This window comes from Zosterops lateralis (assembly GCF_965231275.1).
Source record: "Zosterops lateralis genome assembly, chromosome: 3".
Classification (NCBI taxonomy): Eukaryota; Metazoa; Chordata; class Aves; order Passeriformes; family Zosteropidae; genus Zosterops; species Zosterops lateralis.
This window is the reverse complement of record NC_139764.1, coordinates 67,774,538-67,800,929: the sequence shown is the minus strand read 5'-3', so window position 1 is coordinate 67,800,929 and position 26,392 is coordinate 67,774,538. Positions and strand designations below refer to the sequence as shown.

Here is a 26,392-nt window from a genome sequence, read left to right as displayed (position 1 = left end):
AGCATTCCCCATGTCTTTTTTCACTGCAACTCCCTAAAGATAACTCACATATCCTGATAGATCACCTGGCCAAAAAAGCTGGAAAATACCCAAACTCATTCAGCAAAACTAATGAGGGAAGTTATTGTCAGTCCACACTATACCAATTGCATACTAGAGCACAAAAACCCATCCACAATGTTATGCCAACATAAATTCATTTTAATTAGTTCATTCGAACACTGCAGATGCAAGCTCTCTTCTGATATAGTTAAAATCTTTCAAAATGAAATAACACATAACATGTGTTATATACATATATACATAACTCCATGAAATCTATTCAGCAAAAGTAGCCATTTTCCCTTTTGATGCATCCATATTTCTGATTCCTAAATCTTAGAAACATGCTGCCACTGACTGGATCCCAAAAATGGTGTGAGCCAATTAGGTATTCACTATTAAATATAAATATAATGTAAAAGTTTTTCTATTGCTTGTACAGACTTTGTTTTTAATTTAAACAAGATAGCAACTTTGTAGAAGTGATTTTAAGTCTTTATTCTAAATTAACACTTCACTGACCAAAATTAAAATACACACTCATTAGCAGTCTAGGAAAGCAAGGAAGCTATGACCTACTGCTTGCAATATCTGGGACTATTTGCTTTACTTACTAACTGCTTATTTCCAATTTTCAACTTCAAAAAAAATGTAATAAAATTGCAAGGAAAACTGGATGAACTACATTATTTCAATAAGACCATTTTAGCTCTTGCAAAGGCAAGACCATATAAATGATAAAAAATGAAGAGGAGAAACAGAGCTAGACATTTGGAAATAAAATGATAAAACAATATTCAATCTAGTAGTTTGTCTGCCTTTTTCTATGTTACCTAGTGCATTGAAATTGGTTTGAAAGCTGGCTGGTGAAGACTATGTGCATTTTCTAAATTCTCCACCACAAACAAGGCAAACATAATGCATAACAACACAGAGCAAATTCAAATCCCGAGGATTTACCCAGCAGTTAAGTGAACATTCAATAAGATCCTAATTTTAGTCTGCTTCCAAGTCTGTTTGTGTTTGTGGCAACCCATTCCCAATTCCAAGAACTGCTGTTCAGTGTGACAGAGGTTAAAACAAACAAGTTAGACCTAGAAACTTTTCACAGAAGTAGGATGCCAGTTAACAGAGGGATTTTATGCATGTCTAGCTCAATGAAGTTACAGTGAGCTCCCACCTCAATGCACATAAAATAATCCATAGACACAAGAAAACCTGACTGCTTGAGTTCTAGTGCTTAAGGCAATGCTTTGTGAAAATTAAACGCATCTCCATCAAATTGAAAAGCAATCATGCCAACACAGCTGCCTCTCCCTGCTGAAGCAAAGTGCTTATGCTCCCACAATTCAGCATAACCCCTGCATTCCATCCAATCCCTAATCCAGCCTTTGAGAACAAAAGAGAATTATGTCAATGTGCCAATAAAAAGTAAAGTTACATTTTAATATTGAGGAGAGGGAAGCTTGGATACATGTTATATCTGTACTAAGGCCAAGAGGATTCATATTATATGCCTTCCAGTCTCATTTTAAACACAAAGGTACCCCAAATTACTCACATTTACTTTAAAAATAAAGCATTCAAAAAGGGTATGAAAGAACAAATCAAAATCTTAAGGTGGCATAAAAACTAACCATGCATTGCTTCTGTGATTTTCAAAAAGAGAAAGCAAAGACCCAATGAACCCAAGTAACACTTGTTTCCTGTTCCAAAAATAAATCACAGTTTCATATGCCTACACTGACAACTGATTTCAGACATCAGAGTTTGAGAAACTAAGGAAATTTTGTCAATTTACTGATCACAAGTAAAATTAAATTAAATTAAATTAAATCAAAACAGAAGTGGGTAGAAGTACCTCAAGAGCGATCATTTTGGTTTCCAATTTTGGAAATATTACAGTAATGAATGTAAACTGTCCTTCAAAAGAAGAGGGGGGAAAAGCATGCTTGTTCCCTGTAAATGGTGCCATCATCAATTATCTTCTTTAAAATATCATTAACCAAACTGCCTAATGAAAGTCCCTATTCCAATGACAAGAGGAGAATATTTTTAGTAACAGGGAAAGGAACTTTAATACACCAACTTTTGCTAATGCCAGCTTGCTTTAAATATCTAAGCTTTGAAACACAGAGCAGGCATAAACAGATCCCACGTAATTTTCCTAGTTTTTGCCTGGGTCCTTCTAGGTCTTATAATGCCTTTCAGCCCAAAATATTGCAAAGTAACTCTATACAATGTTAATAAAAACCATCAGAATTCAGCTACCCTTTCAGCGCACATAAAAGTGAAATACACAGTACTCACACCACTCTGTTCACATTAGTTTTTCCACACGTTTATGCTTTTGAACCTTGCCTTTGTTTTGAGGCCTGCTCCTACCTGTTGTTTCCTCCAATTCTCATGCTTTGTGGTATGGAAAATGAGTCCACATCAGCTACCCTCAAATTCATACAAGTCTGGCAAGAAAAAGCAAGTGTGTGTTCTGAGACTATGACAAACAGCTATGGGCAAGGAATGGCCCTCTGCAAGAAATTAAACTATCACTTTGATGGTCAAAAAACCCCATTCACAAGCAATCAATCTTGACACAGAGACCTATGCCAGCCTATTCCCTTCTGTCTCGACAAATCTTACCGTCTTCTTCCAGCCTATATTGGTAAATACATATACAAGAGAGAAGACTGCATGAAAAATCACCTGGCAGAATCGCCTGAATTACACTGAAAGTGTAGGCATGACTTAAAAAAATCAAAAGGTAAAAAAATAAAACTGTTAAACTGAGAAAAGTATTTTCATGTACAAAACGATAATTCAGATGCTAGTCATCAACTAGCATCTGAATTATGTTTATGATTAAGAGCTAAACTGAAGCCTGTTGAAGAAAGAATTATAACTGATTATACCATATTTAAGGAATATGTTAAAACTCAGCTGTTAGATAATATTCATGTGATAAAAAAATGTGCAGGTTTATTTCACACATCAGTACGCAATACTCTCCCAATTTCATTTATCATAAAAGATTATTCAAAATGTTGTTAGCTGAAATTAAGTACATTTACTTGTAGACTGAGAGCATGAGATAGTGCTATGAAATTCACATGTAGGAGGTGTATTTTCTCCTTTCCATTATCTAATGATTTTTTAGGTACACATGACTATGTTAATAATCTCTACCCTACATTTTTTAAAAATGGAATATATACATAACTAGTAATTCCTATAAAATTCCTATAAAAGCCAGTCTGCCCATATTTTTTTTATTATTATCAACAATAATTCCAAGATGAATTTTACTCCATGTTTCTCAGTAGTATTTGCTGCTCAGCGTTTAGCTGTAAGAGATCACTGGAATCTAATAATAAGAGAAAAACATTCAATCAAACCTAAAAAATTCATAGACATGTTTTAACTGGTGAGGGACAGTGAATGTATCATCACATTCAGTATTATCAAATCATAGTTAATTATTTATGTACTTACTTATTAAGAACCAGCAGTGGTTTTTATTGCTATAAAACACATTTAGCACATTTTACTATGATAAAAATGTCCCCCTTTTTCAGAATAAGATCAAACCCATTCAGAAGCTTCTTATTTAAGTTACAACATATATTTCTAGAAAAGGGGATCTTAAAAATTTGACATTATACAGACATACTTAATGAGTCTGAGAATTAACTCTGTACTATAAATAAAAAAGGTATATAGATAACCTATCAATACAAAAGGGTTTAAAAAAATTACAACAAAAATTTTGCTTAGAATCAAAAATCGGGTTTAAAGTATAAAGACTGTGAAATTTAAATCATCAAATGTGAGTTTATCTGTGGTACTAGAACACGTGCTTTAGAAAATACTTTCAGTATCAAATCTTCTGTAGGAGGGAACAAAAGAAAAGTTCTAAATATTGTAACCTCTGCAGTGCCTAAAAGTAACTAGATTCTCAAAAAAAATCACCTTCAGGACAGATCTCATTTGTATCAAACTTTTCTTAAAGACCATTTTAGTAATCATCATGCATTTAAAGCATTTGATGTAAATTTGAATAATGTCTTTAAATGCACTAGCTTTACACAGGAAGTTCTGGACAGCAGTATACTGTCTAGAAATATAAGACTAGGGTGATAAAGAACATCCATGAAAGTTTAATAACAAAAGAAGTTATTCTTTTGCTGATAAGACAGCAGGAATTCTGGCATTTAAAACAAATTTTTGACCTTTAGAAACAAAAGGTTAACGTCTCTATAGCCTGAGAACTTCACCACTTCTCTCTGGCAGCAACAAATAGCCAAGAAAAATAGTAACATTGTGTATTACACTAAGAATTCTGGTAATGAAAGAAAACTAGTTATAAATCAATTTGTCAAAAAAATTCCTATATTCTCCATGGTAATCTCATGGCTTTGCACTGTCTTGTATAATCTAACTTGAGAGGTAAGACAAGAAAGTATCTTTGATAGTCTTAGTTATTAATGACTATCTTTGTAGTCAAGGACAGCATAATCAGTGTTCACCAACTCTCACCTAAAATGGTTCAAATTAGCATAGCTTCTACATTCCTTGGTAATGGTATCAGCAGAAGTTACAGAAAATTATTAAGGATGCACTATCTAAACATAAAATTTCAGATCTGAGCAGTTCCATTCTTCAGAATTAAAAGAGAAGTAAAAAAAAAGTCTTGCTCACCATAGAAGAACTTTTTAATAAGTTTAATTAGCACCAGCCCTTTAGAACAGGACATTATTTTTCAGTATTAGAAAATTAACAGAATAAGATAGCATCTAATATAGTTTATTCATCTCTTGCCAAATGTTTCCAGTACAGAAGCTGAAAAATATAATGATTTTAATTAATCTAATGATTGAATGTGATGAGCATTTATTCTTCTCACTGAAGCCAAGAGGAGTTACTAAAGCTGGGCAGCTTTGAACAGAAAGACAATTTCCATACTTATTGATCTTGGTATGTAACTCTAAGCTACCTACATTTGAAAACAGTAATCTCTGGATATATACATCTCTCTAGTGACAGCACACCTGCAATTCCAAAACTTAAATCCTTTTAAGCTAATATATCCATGATAAATAGACTTATTTTGTCTTTAAGTAGTGCTGGGGAAGCACATGGTGCTAAGCAATTAAAAAAAAATAAAATTGCTAAACCCCTACTAAAATTTCTACCCCGAAGAGTTGAGAGGGCACAAGCTGTAAGGCACAGGAAATGCAAAACACAACACAACACAGACAGAATGACAAGTGGTTGGTATTACTGAAATGCGTTACAAAATAAGTGGATTTTCAGGAGTTTTTTGAAGGAGGACAGTGAAGGATCTTTACGTACGTTAATTGGGAGGCTGTTCCATGTGTAGGAGGCAGCGTGGAAAAAGACACAAAGTTGGGAGTGAGCAAAACAGACAAAAGGGGAATTAAGAGCGATGTTCGGGAAGTGCTGACAGTAAAGGAAATGAGGACCAAGGTTAAGCCAGAACCAAGAGTGCCTTGAACATGGCCAACTTTATGCAAGGGAGGAAAAAATTCCTGGCAAAGGCTTAAGAAGCGAGGAAACATGGGCAATTATACAGGAAAGGAGAAATGATTTGTGTAGCATAGAAAAAAAATAAAAACAAAAGAGAGTTAGGAAGGGGGAGACCAGTTCATATCAAGTACCTCATTGTAACAAACATTTCAGTCTTAAATAATAGAAAATAATTAACTTCACTGAGATTATATCCAATATCCAGCCATATGGGAGGAGTGGCAAGAACATCAAACTGCAGTGATTCTTCTAAAGCTGTTAAATCATGTGAAAAATCACTATGTAGTGTAAAAACCACATGCCCAAAGTAAAATCAAATGGAAAAGGTTAGGAAAAAAGGTGTTTAAAACACATGGCAATAAATGTAGCAGTAAAATGTGTTTGTTATGACTGTTCCATAAAATGAGTAAAAACTCATTTAATACACAAATAAATTCTGTCACAGAGAGATTTAGCTGATGCACTTCTCTTCATCATCACTGCCACCAGTTTTGTGAAATATACAAACTCTCAGTGTCCACTGAACTTTGATGAGGAAACTTGCAAAATACAAACCTGCTAGCCCATAAGAGAAATAAAATAACTTTCAATCTTTTGAAGGGGAACAAATGACCATGATTTTATGTGTTCTGAGACAGAAGTGTCTTTTTGAATGGTCTAAGTTTATTTTCCATCCAATTAAAATTTTGTGTCATTTACAAGCTCAAGAGCCAAGTATGAGAAAATTGAGCAATTTGTCACTAATATATGTAATAGCAAGTAATATTACTAAAGTCTTCAAAAGTAATACTGGAATTTATATTACCACTTCCTCTTCTTCCCAGTATTTTCAAAGGAATCATAAACATTGGCTACACTTCGTGTTTGATATCTTTCAGGTTTAAACACAAATTCAGTTTCAAGTAACTCATATCTTATCAATAGATGTAGAGCTTGAATATTTTCATCTGAGTTCAAGTCACAATATCATTGATGACCACCTCTACAACTGACTAAACCAAATCATATCATATTTTGCTAGAAACTTAAAAACAGACATCTAAGACTGTACTCCTCTTCCATGTAATGAGAGTCCATCAGTAGGTCCAATTAGCTTACTTGTTATTTTATTTCCATTCATACTGCCAGAAATTCACTGTTTAAAATACAGGTGATTGAATGTCAGTCACTCTCAAGTGAGAGGACTCATCAAAGCAGTCCCTCTCCTTTTTTTTCCTCGTGTATGAATATGCAAAATGTCAGGAAAAAAGTATTAAGTACATTTCCAAACACAGTTTTAGAATATCTCAATCTAGGAATGCTTTTTTAACCCCAATTAAAGCTTGCAGAAAAATCCTTTTCACTTGAAAACCCAATCTGACTTAAAAAAAATTCCACATAGTATTTGGCAGGCTTTAAAGTGTAAAAGTAACAGGATTATCAATCAGACCCTTAATTACAGAGCAAGAAATTAAGGCATCTCTGCCTATTTGAAGGTACATCACACACACATCAGCTTGAACAAGCTCTTATTGCACCATCTCAAACACTCAGGGAAATCTGTACTTACCCACAAATCATGCTCAGCATAATCAAACAGCAGCCAAACCTTTCTGTCACTGTGAGAAAGGAAAACCTTCTGCAATGCAATCACATTTGGGTGCTTCAACTCTCGTAAAAGCTGCAGAGAAACAGAGAAGCTCTTGTTACTTCTGTGCTTGTTAAGAAAAGCAAACACAGCAACAAAAACACCAAATAGGTCAAATAGCAAACAAGTAATCCTAAAACAGGCCCTAGAAGGAAAGACTACTGATTCAGCACATTATCTTGCAAACATCAAAATCAGCATATACACAGACTCTGTGGCATGGATTGCTGTTCTAACAGCACAGCTTCCCATTACTACTTACCTTCCTCTGTCCCACACTCAGCACAGAGCTACCTATCTCACCTATTCATCCTGCTTGCCACTAGTATCTTTCTTTAAAAAAGGTTACTACACACAAGTATAACTGTTTTCTTATCAAAAGTGAACATCAGCTCTTGAGGATGCCAGAATGAAGCTTCTGCAGTTGGTCGCGCTCTTTGTCTGGACAACACAGTTCTTGATCACCACATATTTATTTCATTACCAATAACTTTCTTTTGCTTTGGATCCCTACCTCACTTGCCTCAAAGTTCATAGGCTGTTGTTCTCAGAAAACAAGGTGTTTTCAAAGAGAAGTTTACCAATATGAGTTTCGTACTGGTTGTTCCAACTACTATTCTGTAATCCAGAAATAATCCCAAATTTATTTATTGCTTGCCAGAAAGAAAACTAGGTTTCATCACCAATTAGACAGTATATTAAAGCAGGTACTGCTGCTAAAGTCAACCTTCTGCCTGATTAAACCAGTCTCAGAAGGAGTTCGGAAGTGGTACTCAAAAAAACATAATTTCCATGGAATGACTTTATCACTTTCTCCACACCCCCTCCCAGCACAGACTGTAGTCACCAGAATGATTGATCATTTCTGTCTTGTCTGGAAATTGCTTGCATTTGCAGCACTAGTATATACATTGCCAAGAATCAATTTATAATGGCAAAATTGTAAAATGGAGTAGGTTCCAAGGCACATTTGGGAGAAATGAATCTTCTCTTTTACACCCTACACAAAAAGACTCAAGATGTTTATTTTAGGGGAAATAAAATACTGATTTTAAATTACATTATCTTTTGACTATACAGATATCTGTCAAGACAAGAAATCTAAAGAAAATCATAGCCGCTTAAACATATTCCAGTTTTCCAGCAAGTTAAGTAATTCAGATGTCTTTACCATGCAGACAGTGTTATTTTTCTTTCTTTCTCTAAGCCCAAGCCTCCTGTTCTGCATGCCAAACAACCCCAGTTCCCTCTGCAGCTCCTTGTGAGACTTGTTCTTTGTTACAATCTGGCTGTCAAGGCTGCATGCCACAGCAGCCAACGCTTCAGCAGCACAAGAGCAACCAATGAAATGCTGGCTCTAGGAGTCCAACACACCACATCAAGAATGAGAGCTCTGTTCTAGCTGTGCTGGACTTGCAGTGGTGCTCCACACCAACTAGAGGAGGTCAAAAAAGATCATGCAAGGTACAAGGGATGAGTGTGAGCCACAAACACCAGCTGCAGGTCAGGTTTATGTTTAAAACCATCTTATCTGGAAACACACTATGGCAGAAGAGAGGGTGACCACAGGGACTGAAGAGATGTAACTCATAGGTACATGATATATACTGGATATCTGCTACATGCAGAATTGCTAGTAATTTCTTCAACTGTCTGATGAATAGTAAGTTCTCTACAATTTCCCTCACAATTTCCCTCTTATAGCACGGGAAGGGGAAAGTCATGATGTGAAAGTCTCTGATGCCTGAAAAAAAGTTAAGTTGGCAACACAATTAGTATAGAAACTTGAAGCCTTGGAAACATAAAATGTCAGTAGTCATGCTGAGGTAGACTGAGTAAAGGTTGAAGTAAAGAGTAAAGGTTGTCTAGCCAGAGGAGGAGCACAAGAGATTGTACAAGATTAAGCAAGTAAAAGCGGGAGATCATAAAACAAAGAAAAAAAAATAGGAGTCTGTAATGTTTTACCTCAGGTTTTAATAATAGTTATGATACTGATCATGGAATGAACAAACACTCAGGTAATAGAAATGCCTCCCACTTAAGAAAATAGAAACTAGTACAAGTCATATACAAGCGAAACTCAGAGGTGGTATCAGATGATTAGCCAATACATCACATTCATTCAAAACAAGGACGCAAAGGAGACAAGGCATTTGGAGACTTGTGAATCCAAAGCATGCAAAAAACAGTTTTGAAACAATGAACATAAAGAAAAACGTGTGAAAAACAAACTATCCTTACTTTCTTCTCTGATAATTTATTTTCTACACAAGATCTGTATTCAAATTTCAACCTTATAATAGTTTTAAGTACTTCATCAGATGGGAAAGATGACAACTGGAATACAGTCAAGGGGAACAAAAAAAAAAATACCCTAAAAGCGGGACACATTTCAAGGTAAAGTAGCTCAATATATTAACTATTTGAGGAGTTACCAGAGTACCCATATTGTGTTTATTAATAAAACCCATCTCAATATCCACATCATGAGTGTGAATGAAACTATCTGAATATATAAAGGCAGCATTCCCAAGGAAGAAAAAGAATGTGAAAATGCATCACCTTTTTTATTACTTTATTCTGTGACTGAGTAAACAAAGAGCAATAGAAACAAGATTAAATTAGCAGAACAAAATCTGAATTCATACACTTAAAAACTAACCAAAAATTTCTACTTTAGACTGAAAAGTCAGCAGATGCAAGTGACAAATGATAGAACTGGATTGCCATAAAACAAAGAAGAAAGCTAAGATGGTAAATCTGATATTAGATATCCTAGTTGAGGTTCTTATAGGAGAGAATGGGATGTATTGATATCAATACATAAAAGGCTTCTGTGATATATTTTTTAAATACTATATACGGTTTCCTTTGCTCAAACACCTCCCCCTCCACACCCACACAAAAGATGAACTCTCCCAGAAAGAGGCGAAGGGTGACCAAAGGAGCCAAGCAATCTATCTTTCAACAGGCAATTCTCAATTATCGTAACTTTTGCAATTACTGTAACCGATCAAATATTGAAAGAAATAAGATGGATACCCACTAAAATACAAAGACATGAGCATCAATGATGAAAGAAATCATTACACTAGATGATAACCATGGCTGAAGAACAGAAAGACAGCTATTAAGAGATAAAATTATACTGCAAGTTAGCATCTCATGAACAGGAAGGTTCAGGAGTAGCTACTCAATAGCAGGGGAAATAGTATATTTCATTTGCTTCTTTATCAACGTTGGAAAACAAATTTAGTTGATGAATTTGATATAAGTCACACTAGATTCCCTAGATAGATGCCTATGCAGTACGTGCTCCTGTAGAAGCCTTCATGAAAAATGGGTTTAGTGAGGTTTTACTGATCATCTCCAGCAGATGGAGAAGATGATTGACAGCAAGCTCCTACCGCAATTTGGTTTAAACACTTGACCTGAGCCTGCAAATCATCTATCACCATATAATGCAAGTTCATTTTACAAGAAGTAGACAAGCAACTAGGAAGTCTCTTGGTCTTTTGTGATATGTAAAATTCTCCCTTTTTTCTCCTGAAGAAACAGACAAACATCTGTGAATGGGAAAAGAGTTGCAGTGTTTCCCATATAAACAACATGATCAATTAGGAGGACACTCAGCACGTTTAAAAACAAGTCAAACAGTACATTCCTCAAGGAAATAAATCTTGCCCAGAAGTATTTATATGCCACAGGATGAATAATGCTTTCTAGCTACTACTTACAAAAGCAGGGTGAGGACAGACGCTTTCATCTCGCTGTGAAGGGAACCTAAGAAAAATTAGAGAAAACAGGGAGACAAACCAGTCCTCTCACTACTGACACTAGTAAATCTTGCAGCAAACATGTATTTCTGTATCACTGATGACAAAATCCATAACCACCTTCAAAAATTTATTCAGGGGGCAATCTCATCTAAGAGATGCACCCACCTTTCACATAGTTTACTTCAGTCTTTTGATCTATGTACTGCAACTGATCTGGGACAGCACTGGTAGTTTCTTTGATGGAAATGCACACTCTACTACTGCACTTAACCATTTTCAAGGTCAGAACAAAAATGTTGAACAGGAGGAAATGTGGATCACAAGAAATCACAGGGAAGGCCAAAGCATGAGGCTGATTGCTCATAAAAGCAATTGCACATTACAGAATTTTTAAGTCGCCTTTTCTGTGATGAATCTACTTGAAGCCTCTAGGGTCACTGAAGTTATTTTTTAATTGAAGCTGGGCTTTTCAAAGGAACATAAAGATCATAATTTTACTTCTTCAAAAGGTCTTTTAAAATTCCAGCTAGTTTAGATGCTATTAATCAAAACTAGATCCTCTCCTCCGTGTATTAATATTATTCTTTCCATAGACCCTCTGCTGCCTATTATCTTATCAAGCTCATGCTGCAGCTTTTCTCTCAGGAAGGTATACATGGCCTCTCAAAAATAATAAATAAAAAAAAACAACAGGCAGTTATTTATTTTATTTAACATGTAAGAACAATCCTTTGCTAACTGTGCTACAGATCTTGTTATCAAGATAAGAGAAGTTATCAAGAAAAGAGAAGGGAATTCAAATTCAAACAGGGTACCACATTAGAAAACTACTCAAAATTCAGCTTTTTTTAGTGATCCAGATGATTCTGAAGTTAGTGATTTTCCAGTTTAGATTCTCATTTCTACTTGGAGAAATTACAGAGTTACTGCATAACTGAAGTACCAAAAGGCTTTATAGTAATACCTTCAAACAGTGCAGGTATGGAGGGTTTATTTCCAGCTTTTAGTTGTCCATGGCTGACACTTACATACGAGGTCTTAGAAAGATGCAGGCAACATAAAAACAGACATGGAGAAACACAGATATATATATGCAAACACAAAAAAAGAAACCATCCAAAAAATCTAAAAAGAAAGGTTAAAGTTTAAGCATTAGCTCAAGCTCTACTTTAGAAAGGACATATTCTTTGTGCTCTGGTCTGGTAAGGCCTGTCCTTGGACTGCCTTTGGCATGCAAAACCAAGTAGTGGAGGCAGAGTAAAATGCCAAAAATTAACAACTGCCATTCTTAAACAAACTGCTAGGAGTGCTGCCTGAGTTTACAAGGCATGCTCCAAATGAAAATTAACAAGCTAAAATATTTCAAAACAGACTAAGTAGAGTCCATGAAGACTCTTTTCTTCCCTCTAATTCTTCCTATACATGCATCTGATTTTGACCAGTTTGATCCCAAGTAGTCCTTCATATTAAAAGATCCCTCCAAGTATGCTCTACAAATTCTTCAACCTTCTTTCTTCACACTTGCTTCTCTTCAAAGTATACAGTCCCCAAACTGCAAGGGCTCCAAACTATCAAACAGAAAGATCAAGTGTGGTTTTGCTTGTTTTTTTGTTTTTGGTTTTTTTTTTTTTTTTTTTTTTTTTAAAAAAAAAAAAAAAAAAAAAAAAAAAAAAAAAAAAAAAAAAAAAAAAAAAAAAGAGACAACGAACAGAATCTAACCAGTAAATTGCCAAATGTCAGAACAGGACAGGAAGAAGGCAAAAATATGCTCCACCCTCCTCCTATGAGAAGGTTTTAGAAAGTATTTATTCTATAAATATTTTCATTTCAGGAGCTGAAAATGGTCTGGCCTTGCTAAATAACACTATTATTCTGAAACAAAAGCTTGGCAAAAGACTTCTTGTAAGTATTACATTTCAACTAAATGAAAGAAATAGAAACTAGGATAACTGCACTTTTAATTCTTAAGGTCTCCAGCAAAAAAAAAAAATTATCTTTGGCATTTGTCTTGAAGCATATGAGCAAAAACACAAGTAATAAGAATTGTTTCCATTTCTTACTTACCAGTATCATATACCAGAACATAGACTTCATAATAATAAAGACAAAGGACTACTGTAAAATTACTTCCAAAGCAAGAAATTTCTTAATTTTTAATACAACTATATAAGGAAATATACAACAAATACAACAATATAAGGAAATGCTAACATTATAATCACACAATATCAGCTTTGCTCCAGTGCACATATTAAACATATAATTTATTTTCATATCTTTTCTACAAAATAAATCTGAATTATTATTGAATTTGGGCATCTTCCTAAAGGAAACCTCATTTCCTTTACGACAATTGAATTCTACTCTCTCTCTCTTATTTTAAAGGCAGCTGTGCATTTAATTTTGGTCGGTCTGGCCAGAGATTTAGCAATAACCATTTTACTCCCAGCTGAAAGGTATATATAAGTTAAAGCTCTGTCTCTCTCTACGGAGATTTTTCTCCTTATTTGGCCTACAATAAAAGAACATCCAACCACTCAGATAACACCAACAACTAAACTGAAAACATCTAGAGAAAGTAACTTGCTAAAAAAGTAACGGCGAATTTTGTCCTTTCTGAAGATTTTAAGATACCCTGAATTTGCTTCTAGGTTGACTAGAAATTTCTTCTGTTACTGAAAGGATAAAGAAATTTCCCATCAAACTAACAAAGACTCTTCAGCCTAAAGCTATATTAAAATGTTACAATGGGGCAGAGGGAATACAACACATCACAAATAGCATCACACCGTTCCCCAAACCTACACATTCAATCGAGTTTTAAACTGCAACTAATTTTCTCTTGCAGGTCTTGTTCTAACATTTCCACACTTTTCTGAATTCCTAGCAACCATTTATCACCTTGCTCTAGCAGTGTATCTCAGTGAATAAACAGTGATGGCAACTGAGGTCTCCTGTAACTCTTGCAGAAAGGAAAATAAGATGAGTAGACATCAGTGCTGATCGTCCATTTTTCAAATAAGATTTTCCTCTTGAGAAGACTTTAGAAAGATAAATTTATATGAACCAGAATGAGGCAAATAATGTCTTAGCAAAAAACGGCCAAAAAGCATGTTTTTCCAACCTCAATAAATTATGGCACTATAGTGAGGCACCTCTCAAAAGGTAGTAAGTTACTAACCTATACAAAATCCGGGGCAGCAATTGCAATACTATCCTGCAAAGATAATATTTTGCAGTCCATTTTCCCCCTTTAGTCCTAAAGTTTACTTATCTCCCCTACTTAACTGACTTTTTGACTAATGCTATTATTATTAAAGCAATTTTTCATTTTTGTGATTATTTGCCATTTTTGATATTTTATACAGTACAAACTGTATAAACACAAATTGTGAAATAAGTTATTTGAAATTACCATTAAAAAAAAAAAATCTAGATTTGAAAAAACTTCCATCCAACAACTTCTTGTATCTGAACAAGAATAATAACCAGCCTCCCAACTTGGTAAATACGCTTGGGCTCAGGGAAAAGTGCAATCCTGTGCCTTTACTTCTTATCCTGAAGTTCTCTATCCTATGATATGAAAACTTCCCACATTTGCTAGAACCAGAGCACATCAAGTGTGACAACGCTGAGCTGATCCAACACCCATACCCATGACCCAAAGTCTCAGCCAAAACCACCTGTAAAATTCAATGTGTGAGGGGTTCTCTCAGATGATGCATAACAGATTTGGCTCCATAATAAATTGGTTGTGAGACTGCAAGCATCTCTTCTCAATCTGACAGCTCAACAACCAAAGCATCCACTCACCAAGTGGCAAACTTGGCTTCAGTCCTCTCCACTGCTCTGACCTGCTGAACACAAGGGGCACAGTGTCTGGAAAGACACACTCGAGCACTTCAGGACAATATTCCAGGTAAGAAGAAGTGACTCCCTACAGCCTGAAGGAAGGTATCCCAACCCTTTCCCAGGAAAGGGCCAAAAAATGCAGCTTCTCAAGTGTGCATGCTGCAAGTTATAAATCCAACTTCAGAATTTAAATCTACTACCTCTGCTTTGTAAAAGGACTTGGTGTATTATTCAAGGTCAGGTGTACTGCTACTGAGTACTCTCACATCCAGGTTCACAACTTGCAGGCAATTACTTCTCCAATACAGAAATATACAGGAATATAAATCAACAATTATAATGAGACAACAGTCTAACAATAATTTATCATTTCCATTAGCATTTTAAGAAGGCACTCCTCTGATAATACAAAGTACTAACACAATACTCCTTTGTTATTCAAAAACAGCTTAGAAAAAAATAACTAACTTAGCTTGACTATGTATCCAGGGGCTGTATGCTAGATCAGGTATCAGCTATCCTGTGTCACGGTTTAGGAATGGTATTCTCCAATTTAGTCTTCCCACCAAAACCACTTCAAACCATGTGTCACTTGCCCACTCCTCCCTCTTCCCCAACCCCTCTGGAGGGCTGGAGAGAATTGAAGGCACAAAAGGCAAAGATCAGGCTTGAGACAAGAACAATTTACTGGAAACAGCAATGAGATAAGAAAAAGAACAGTAACAAACAGCAACAATATTAATAACAAAAGTGTGTGCAAGAGAGGTGAATGATTCATATGCAAATGCTCACCACTACATCACAGGGGGTCTGATAACTCAGACCCAAAAGGAACCCCTTCCCCCATTCCTGGAAAATGGCATGAGGTGGTCCTTCTGCAAAAACTCACTCTGTCATGGCCAGAATCAGGACACCTGTCTGCCTAAAGCCAACAAAGTCCATGCTCTGAAAGAGTCAAAAGAAGTTAAATTAAGTGCATATGGCCCAATCTGGACCAAACAAGGTTGATCCAGCAAGAAAACAGCAACTTCCAGCCAGGATATGATTCTGTTATATAACATTTTCATTACGCTGAACCACAGAAACAGCAGCTATTTCATGGAAGAATAACAGTGTTGTAAATGCCACTAAGTTTTCTCTGACACTATGATGTGAGAACTTGTATATACTTGAACATTTAAAGATTAAAAGAAAATGCTACTTTTGTATAGTTAATGTGGGAAAAGAAAAAAAAGAAAAAAGAAGGGGGACAAAACCTAACCAATCAACCACGACCCTAATGGTCATGGCTTTGTATGTACTCATTCTACTTACTTGAGACTGGGATGCAGGCGTTCAGATACATTATTTATAATTACAGTCATCTTTAAATAGAAAATTAAAACACAGAGGCATGAATTCAAAACATATTAAGCATATTAAACCTCTGCTCCTTATGGGAGTCAAGTTAAAACCACTTTAGTTCTGAATGACAGAATCCATAAACTTTGATGTACTTCAACTGATGTGCTTTAATGTCTTAAATGTCTTACCTCTGCTTAAACAACCTAATACACAAGCCTGTAGTTGCAAGCGTAAATTCAGTCTAATACCACACACCCAATGAGAAACACAGCTGCAGATGGCAGGAGAATGTATTATTTTGGGGTTTTAACTTCCTTTTATTAACCTGAGTTTTTTAAAATAGCAGAAGTTATGCACATAGATCAGGTTTCTGATATATTATATTGTGTCCAGATAAGATTACTTTAGAAATATCACTCTTTCAGAGTTTTTACTTAATAATTATTTCTATAATTAGTCTGTTGACAGCTACTTACAACAAATTCAACATTTCACTCTGAAAGCACAACACTAGAACACTCTTGGTGTTCATTAACATGATTATCCATTAAATTTGTTCTGCTTTTGCTCACAGGTTTCCAATTTTTACCCAAATTTCTTTGCAATCTTCAGCCACACGTTAGACAAATCTAATGTGTGAAGCAAGCTAAAACAAGACATTCGCTGGCAGTCTCCCAAGTCATTAAACGCCTACCACAAGATTCTTCTCATACTCTCAGGATCACACTGCAACTGGAGAAAAAAAGTCAGTTTGTAATCTGAAGCCTGCTATTTCTTCTATTAAATATGAAAAATCCTTTAATGAGACAATGAATGCAGCAAAATCAGATTTCCTTCAATGAGGACCAACACAGCTCAAAAGGTGGCTTAATGCAAGTTACAAAATTAGTAAGCAAAGAGATAAAAATATAAACAAGGTAAATACACTCTTAGAGCAACCCATAAGGACTCAGAACAACATCAGTTTTGTAAGAGAGCTTTGGAAACAACAGTAAGTTGTTATTAGATGAAGAAATTAGTAACTGGCTAATATTTACCAACATAAGAGGTTAAGCATGTGGCACTATCCATTTATCTTCCAATGAATATACTCCTTTTCTAAAGTAACTTTGACTGTAAGCAAATGGGTAGTGAACTGACTTTTTGCCCCAAGGCAGCAAAAGCCATGTGGCCCTGAAACCAACATACCACAAACACTCACATTAGATTTTCTTCCTGAGAACTGACTGCAAACACTGACCCAGATGTTATGGAGAAAAGAGTCATTGAAGTCTCTCAAGACCTGCAATAGAACTCCTCCAGTATCTTATTAAGCATGTAATTAGCAGCAGCAAATAACGTTTTTCTAATCCCAGCAAAAATGACAGCATTCATTTACATGCATCTTCCTTCTGAAACAACAACTTTGGACTACCTAAAGAAAAAGAACTACACCTTTCAGAAGTTAGGTAAATTTCTTACACAATGATACCATGACCCACTAAAAACATAGCAACCCTCCTGCATGCTTATTGCTTCTAATTTTCTTGTCTGGGCACTAGTGAACACCTGAGTATTCACATAAACCATTTAGCATGTTTGTAAGAACACCACTGCAATAAAAACACAAAATACATGTCAAAGAAGAGCTACTGTACTTGATTCATGCTCATTTCAAGTCTGCTTACTATCCTGGTGCCATGTAGCTGAAGAAAACACCAAGGAAAAGAACAGGTTGAGCAGTGCACAGACAGTACAAGCCTTTTATGATATGAGCAGTCAGCTTCCAGCAACCCACCAGATCACAGATTTAAGAACCAGAGACTGCTATCCTCCAAGTGCCTTAGTTCTTCTGTTCTGATAAAAACTGAATAACAATTTCATAATTAACTTTCCCATCTAAGTTTGTGGTTTTAGACCTACACTTTCCTTCAGCTTCCCTCCCTGCCAATCCACAGATTCCCAGTCTACTTTGTACATACTGACGTAGTTTTGTACAACCAGCTTTTTGATTCCCCTTGTCTCTGCCTTTACTACTGTATTCCTTCCAAAGCAGAAAGTGACCAGGACAGCACAAAGAAATTCATCATATGAACATACCAGGGTTTTATGTGGTTGACCAAGTCTGATTTGCTGTCTTGACTTAAGGAACTCACTAGAAAATTATTCTACTGACTTTGAATTTGCCTTTTTTGACTGCTCCTAATATTTGAGCTCTTTACAGAAGAAGAGTGACAAAGATTCTATCCCAACCCTCAACTTGCACTGAAGTCATGATCATTCAAGAAGTCGCTGTCTGTAAATAGGTAGGATAGTTTCCCTCCCATTTCCACTAAATTAAAATTCAAAGATGAGAGACACTTAATTTTATCAGACAAGCTGCATAGTATTATGAGGTCTTTTGCACTTCTGCACAGGTTAGCAAAGTAACAATATCAGGCTAAGCAATTTTTTATCATCAAACTGCCACCTGGTGCTTCATTTTCCCTTGGGAAAAAAAACCAAAAACACCTATTTGACCATACTCTGTAGAAAGAGCTTTAAAGCTAAAATATGCAGGTTAGAGACAGCTCTGGCACTAAAACAAAGGAGAATGTCCCTCATTTTTCCCCTGCTCAATTCAGTCAGTCCCTGAGGAGAAGGCTGACTTCTTATGGGGCAATGGACATGAAACCCACTCCAGAAATAGAGGTAGGAAGAAGGTGAAGGAAAAGCTGGTTCAGAGAACCATCCCAGGGAGAAGGAAATCAGCATGGCAGCCACAGGAGGAGAGGAACACAGGGGCATCTTACCAGCTGCTCTGCTCAGCAACACTGAGAAACAACAGAGCTGGAATGAGAAGTGAGGATAACTGCAAGATCTTGGAGAAAGATGCCAGATCATGAGAGAAGGATTCATGGTATATCAGTGATGAGGAATGCAACTGGCCGTGGAAACAGTAGGGAAGAGGAGGAGGAGGAGAAAAAAAAAAAAAAAAAGCAGGGGACACTAACAAAGCTGAAGACAGAAAAAACAGCCTTGGTGAAGTGAGGAGTGGGATATGGAAGCATAAAAAGGAATGAACTATGTGGGAAGAACAGAGGGAAAGAGTAGTGGAGGGGAAAGTGAAGGGCAAATACAAAAAACATCAAGGGAGGAGAGACACACAGAAATGTATCCAACACAGCAAATACTCCTCCTAACCTTGGCACACAAAGTCCAGAGGCCCATCAACCCTCAGGCAAAACTGTCTTCTTGTTCTCCTCTTTTAAACATTAGTTCCCATAACAGTGAGGTTACTTAAGATGGCAGGCTGTGTTAGAAGGTCAGAAAGAAGAAAAAATGAGGCATAAGGGAAATTAATTGGTGCAGGGAAAAGAAGGTGCATAAGGAAGAAGCTTCTATTTCCAAGGACAAAAAATGTAAAAATATACAGTCTTTGTCAAATTCTTTTATTCTTTGAGCATGACCTTCAGGAATAAAATCAGTCAGAATGATTTGTATGGAAAGGGATACCAGAAGAAGGAGGGCACAAAGTTTATGTCAAGGGTAATGAGGAGAACCTGGGACTGGCAGTATGTGATACAATTAAACTGCAAAAACTGAGAAAACTCCCATAAAAGCAGGTGAAAAATCTGGAGAAGGTGATTAAGGTTTTATTATAAGTAGTCTAGAATACAAAAGAAGCAGCAAAAGCAGTAAATATTGCTGCTGACAAACCCTGTGATAAAATAGGGAAATGCAAGGAGAATCAAAAACTGTATCAACAGAAGAAAAGCAAGCAGGAATAAAGTCACAAATGAGAAGTCATGAATACTTACACACCAGATATCATAAGGAGCTCTAGGCAACAGAATATAGGAAGTATACTATAGAAAGAAGAAACTGTACAATAAAGAAAAGGTTTGGAATAGAAATTAGAGATAACATTTGAAAAGCCAGGAGCCAGAGTCAGAGGAAGGGCAACAAGTAAGAAGATTACAAGTTGCATGCAAGGATTCTGGTAAAAAAGGATTAAAAAACCCTAGAATTAATAATTTTTTCCTAGTCAGACTGCAAATATCTTACAATGGTTATTGAAATAACTGAATGTAGTAAGACATTTTGTCCCAATCAACATGTCACTACTGTACAATAGAATAACTCAGCCAAATAATCTAAGAAGAGCAACATGCACTTTGTTTCCACTCATTATGATATTTTCCACAGTTAGATAAAAATCAAAACAGCACATCCTTTATCAGAGGAAAAAAAAAAAAAAAAAAAAAAAAAAAAAAAAAAAAAAAAAAAAAAAAAGATAACAAGTCAAGGATTCTTCCTTTATCCTATTATTGCCAAGACAAAAAAAACATGTTTTTGCAATGCCCTACCTAAAAAACAGAATATTTGCCTGTATATTTGGCAAGAAGCATGGAAAAATTCAGGCAATGGGCCAGATCTTTTGTCTAAAATGCATAATGGTATGGGCTTAGCTTTGCTAAGGACTCACAAAGAGTGCCCTGAAAATCAGGTCCCAATGCCCTCTCTTCTTATATAGTACCCAATATCAGATTTTTATCACAAAGGTGTAAAAGTAGATTTACACACACAACTCCCCTTAAATCTCTTATAAAAGACAGGAGCATATCTTATGATACGACATACTGACAAAGCCATATCCATAAAAAAACCAAACACTTGAATGAAGTTACTTTAGCACAAGTTTTCACAAAAACAAGGCACACTGTTGATGTGTGCTGCAGTGAGAGAACTCGGGCACTCCTTGTTCCACATTGTTGTCTTCAGCTTTTCTCTTTCTTGCCACTGGCACCACCTGCTTATCTCAGTAGAGCACACCTAAGCTATGTCACCATTTAAGCAGCCCGCTGTGGGGTTTTATGTATACACCTGTCTACATGGCTTCCTTTTGCCCCACCTTTTAATAGCACAGTCCCTACCTGAGTTGCTGTGCTTGGATTTTGCCACCAACCCCACCCCCCCCGCAAAAAAAAAAAAAAAAAAAAAAAAAAAAAAAAAAAAAAATTCTAAGAAAACACTTAGATCACTTAGAAAAGTCCTTCCACCTCTTACTTCACTTGCAAGCATCCTTTTACCCCACTGCCTTCAGATTTTTAGGTATTTTAAATAAACAAAATAAATTAATGTGATCTGATACAGATGTGATAGAGCAATGGGACTCAGTGGATCACGAAAGAGGTATTACAAATATCAAAGACTGGATGATATAGAGGAAAAAAATGATAAATGGAAGTCTTAAAAGGCACACAGATGAGAGCTATTTTATAAACTGCAAATATTTTTTAAAAGCCTCGTTCGGGAAAACCCATGGAAGGAAGACTCCTTCCTTTAAATTTTCTTCATAATTCACAGCATATGAATCGGACAGTATGTAACAACAAAGTAATTAGTTTAAATACTGCCAATGCTCTCACTGGTGATAATTGGTTGCTTCTTGTAGGAACATCTGTTCCATCTTTCTTAAGAAATGAAGTACAGATTCTGTTACCTAGACAACAGAATCCTTCTGAGCATCATGCACTGTAAAAGGGCAGTATCAGCCTAAGTCACACTGCACAGTCGCTCTCCCCACCACTCCCTTCTTGCTGCTAATGCAGCCAAATGCTGCGATTTTTTAACGTTAAGTCCGTAGTTATTAGATCGCATCACTCAAGCCCACTTTCACATGCACCAAAAGCAACAGCCGTGTCACGGTCCTTTGGCCAAGCAAGTCACTTTGAGGCTCTGTATTCAGCCCGTTTCCACCACTGTGATTGCCAAGCTGTCAAGCTGAAAATGCTGCAGCTTACAAGTACTCTGAGAGCAAGTCTTAGCAAATCTAGAATTGTCAGCTCAGTCCCCCTGAATGTGCAGAAGCAGTCACTTTCACTGCTATCCCTCTTGATTACCGGAGCTGTTCTAGCACTAAAGGGACTCATCCTTTACCGGCACCCACTAGTGTCCTCTAGCCAAATTCAGACTGAACTTTGAAGATGCCTTTTGTTGCCTTAAACTCACCACAATTCTATAAATTTTGATAAAATGTTAACAACAACAATGAAGTGCACCAGACGATGAAATTCCTCTGCATGCTTCAGCAAGATGGATGGATTTATTTTTTCCTGTGTGCATCTGACGGAAGACCAACAAATACAGAAACTGAATTTGTAGAATCATTAAGGTTGGAGAGGAGCTTTTCACAAGAGTATGTAGTGACAGAACAAGGGTCAATAGCTTTATTCTGAAAATATTCTGAGTGGGTCTAGATTAGATATTAGGAAGATATTCTCCATTGTGAGGGGGGTGAGACACTGGCACAAGTTGCCCAGAGAAGCTGTGGATGCCCAGAGGAGATGCCCACCCCGGCAATGTCCAAGGCCAGGCTGGATGGGGCTTGAAGCAACCTCATCTAGTGGAAGGTGTCTCCACCCATGGCAGGGGGATTGGAACTAGACGATCTTTAAGGTTCCTCCCATTCTATAATTTTATAAATTCTATAATTTTAAGAAAATAATCCCAGCGAGAAAGCACCATAGATGTGTTTTCCAGGCTCATCTCTGTTAAAAAAAAAAAAATTTAAAATCATGAGCTCTAAAAATACTGAAGTACTGAAGATAAAAAAATAAAAGCTCAAAAATGGTCTGGATTTGAGATGCCCAGAAGAAGCAAAAAGCAAAACAAATTCATCCATCTGGCCTTAGACTGAAAATCTGAACAACGGAGATAGTTGAAAATTGTTGAAACATAAAATCACAGTAGAATTCCTTATTTTGACTGCAAGGCTTTGAGTGAAGTTCAGTGAATTTCAAATGGGAGAAAGTACAAAAGACAATTTAGCAACAGTATTTTTTAAGCCACAAGTATAATAAATATTTAGAGACAGAATGTAAAGTTGCAAGGATCACCCAACCTCAGAAAAATTAAACAGACTAGGTGAAACCTAGGCAAGCAGAAAATCACTAATACATAACAAACATAACATGTCAAAAAAGAAGAAGCAATTATTAATCTGAAGTGTGAAGATACTAAGGCAAATGAAGACGATACTGAACAAACCTTGGAGTTTGGTAAGGGAGAGCTCATTAATCACAGAATAAGAAGCTGTATCACAGAAATAAGAAGCTTTTTTAGGGTAGGAGCTTAGAGAAATCAAACCAAAATGGACCCAAGATAGAACTAGCAGACACAAAACCACTATGTTGCCTGTATATATTAAAGACATCTGGAGATAAAGAAAAGCAAGGGAAACAGTACAAAAGGCAACTAAGATATAAATGAAACTAATCTAATAAGCAAGTGAAAATATGGAAAGACAATGACAGTTGAGAAATAAACTTTGCAGGAGGCATGGGACAGAGTAAATTCATTAGCACAGAAAGAAAAGGCCGGGACTCAATGTCTTCAAGACCTGGCAGTAGATCTCCCATTTTATAACTGCTTCCAATCAAAATCATTCTACTGATAGATGTTTTCAATATTCCACATGTTCAAAAAAACTAAACTTTTTCCAGAAGTACAGCCTGTCTGGAGTACATTAACTTCAGTATGCTCAGGTGTGACATATGAAAAAGTTCCAGTATACTTGTGGCATGTTCACACAACTCAGTACATCCACTAGTGCAGGCAACAGGCAGGCTCCAGGAAGCATCCTGACACTGCAGCGACACAGGAAGCATGAGCATGATGCTCCTCCTACAAGCCAGAAGCATCTTGCCAATTAGATGGCCAAATGGAGCAGAGAGCAAGACTACGATGCTCACACCTTTCTTACCAAAATGCAAACAAAGCATCACACTGTAAGATGCATCACAGAATTAAAGACACCAGGCTACTCACTTCATGTTGTACTCTTAACTACAGTGTCAAAACAGGAAAGCCTCCCTCTGTCTTAAAACCCACACACATTAATGTCTCAAGTCATCATAAAGACAAGAAAAATCCCAGTAGGGTACAGTAGAAGCTGTATTTAAATAGAACTACTGTTCAGTTTACCACAGAAATAGACACAGAGGTTAACAAGAAAACAAACACCACAATAAAACTGTTCACATAATGGAATTCAATTAAATGAATAAAGTTTTAGTAGAAGGTGACATTTTGCCTTCAATAACAAAGCTGACTACAATTTGCACACAAAAACTTGCAGAGTAAAATATGGCTGCAGACTAAAAACACTATCCACTTAGCCATATACAGAGCTGAAGACAATGCCAGACAATGTATTGAAAAAAGCAACATTTGATCAAATTCTTAGATTTTTTTTTTTCTTCCAGTGATGATCCATTTGCAATCCAGCCATCTCTGTTCTGAATTAAATTTATCCAGTTTAAGCACTACTAACAGCATTTAATTTCTGCCTCAAATGGGAACCAAGAAGTCTCAGGCAGTTTACAGATCCGGGACACCAGAGAGACACTATGGAGGACATTGTGTTGGGAGTAAATTACAGAACCATCTGATAAGGATGGGGAATAGCGTGAAGTTTTCTTTATAACTCAGAGAAGTCTCTGATCCACAAGCTATCACTCTTACAAGAAGACATTTACCTCCTTGACATCCACTGGAATTAAGTCAGTTAATTTTGGGAAGCTATCAGGAACAGCTTCTCAATACACTGGAAGGGCCAACAGAACACCATTGTTCTCAAACAATGAAGAACTGGTTGGAGATTTGAAAAGGTAGCTTTGCCTGCTGCAAACATCAATTAGTACACCTGAAGATATTCAGCACAGAGAAGAGAAGGCTCCAGGGAGATCAGCTTAGGCTTTTCAGTACTTAAAGGGGGCTTATAAAAAGGAGACGGACATTTTACATGGGCAGACAGTGATAGGACAAGGGAGGATAATTTTAATTTAAAAAAGAGAAGGTGATGTTTTAGAAGTTAGGAAGAAGTTCTTTACTCAGAGGGTGGTGAGGAACTAGAACAGGTTGCCCAGAGAAGCCACGGATGCCCCGTCTCTCACCATGTTCATGGCCAGGTTGAATGGAGCCATGAGCAAATTGATCTAGTGGTGGCATCCCCGGCCCAGGGCAAGGAGGATGGAATTAGATGATCTTTAAGGCCCCCTCTAACCCAAGCCATTACATTATCCTATGATTCTAAGATCCTGAGTGAAGAAGGCACATAGCAGAGCACAGACCTTGAGCTTCAGGGCAGCATACTTCAGCTTACTGAAGAAACTGGTAGGCAGCCACAGGAAGCAGCTCTGAAGAGCAAAGTTGCTCAGGAAAACTGGCAGGTCTATTAAGAAATGCAAGTTTGGCTAAGCAGATCGTCAGAGCTCAAATGCAAGGGTATAGAGAGGTGCAAACAAACAGGGACAGGCTACATGGAAGGAGTTTACAGACATTGCTCAGGCATGTAGGGATGGTGTCAGGAGAGCTGAAGCTTAACTTGATTTGACACACACAAAGGAAGTTGAGTGCAACAAGAGCTTCTCCTACTACACCAGTTATGAAAGGCTGAACAGGAAAATGTGAGTCTGTTTCTAAATGCACAATTCAACAATAGGAGTTCCAATTTAAATATAATCCATCATCTGAAAACACATGCCATCACCTCTCAGCCTGAGGCATAAAAACAGTCACATGTAGTATTAAATTAGAGACATTCTAGTTATGCAAAGTCAAGATAATTCAAACAATTTTACAACTCCACACAGAATAAACTGAAAACATGTACAAACTAATTTTACTTCACTATAGGGAAAGCACAAATGGAGGAATATAAGAAAAATGTGCAACGTGAAAGAAAGCATGAGAAACAAAACTGAAAGTTTGTAACAAATTCAGAAAATAACACAATTTACAAAACTTCCAACTGAAGCTTTAAAAAATAAGTATATATGTTCACTTGTGCACACACACACACACAGAGTCTTGCAGGGAGTATTTAGGTTTGGCAAGTAAGTATTTAAAATCTCTTCTTTGCATTATTGGAAACTGTTTTTCTTTATCTGAGTGATAAAGTAGCTATTTGCTTTCAGTGCATTGCTGCCTAAAGCTTAATCTGAAGCAGTTTGGCTTTGGGTTTTTTTTCCATTTCTGCTGAAGGCACCATCAATTGGTTTTGAATTTGTGTGTTCTGAAAATATTCAGAATCTGAACAAAACAGCAAATTCAAAGTGAAAATAACTGAGCCTAAATAGCATGAACAGTCATTTTCCCTAATCAGCTGCACTGGGAATCTGGATTATATCCTAACTGATGTCAAGTACCAAACTTATAGAGACATTTCCTCAGCTCATAC

The 26,392-nt window shown here is 36.5% G+C and overlaps 1 protein-coding gene across 3 annotated transcripts in view; it reads right to left on the bottom strand.

Moving 5' to 3' along the window:
* CDK19 (cyclin dependent kinase 19) overlaps window positions 1-26,392 on the bottom strand; it is a 118,665-nt gene that overhangs the window by 66,501 nt on the left and 25,772 nt on the right. For all 3 annotated transcript variants that reach the window (XM_083857488.1, XM_083857487.1, XM_083857489.1), the window contains exon 3: window positions 7,136-7,246. In XM_083857488.1, the coding sequence (XP_083713614.1) occupies window positions 7,136-7,246 (111 nt within the window). The remainder of the gene's footprint in view (window positions 1-7,135; window positions 7,247-26,392) is intronic.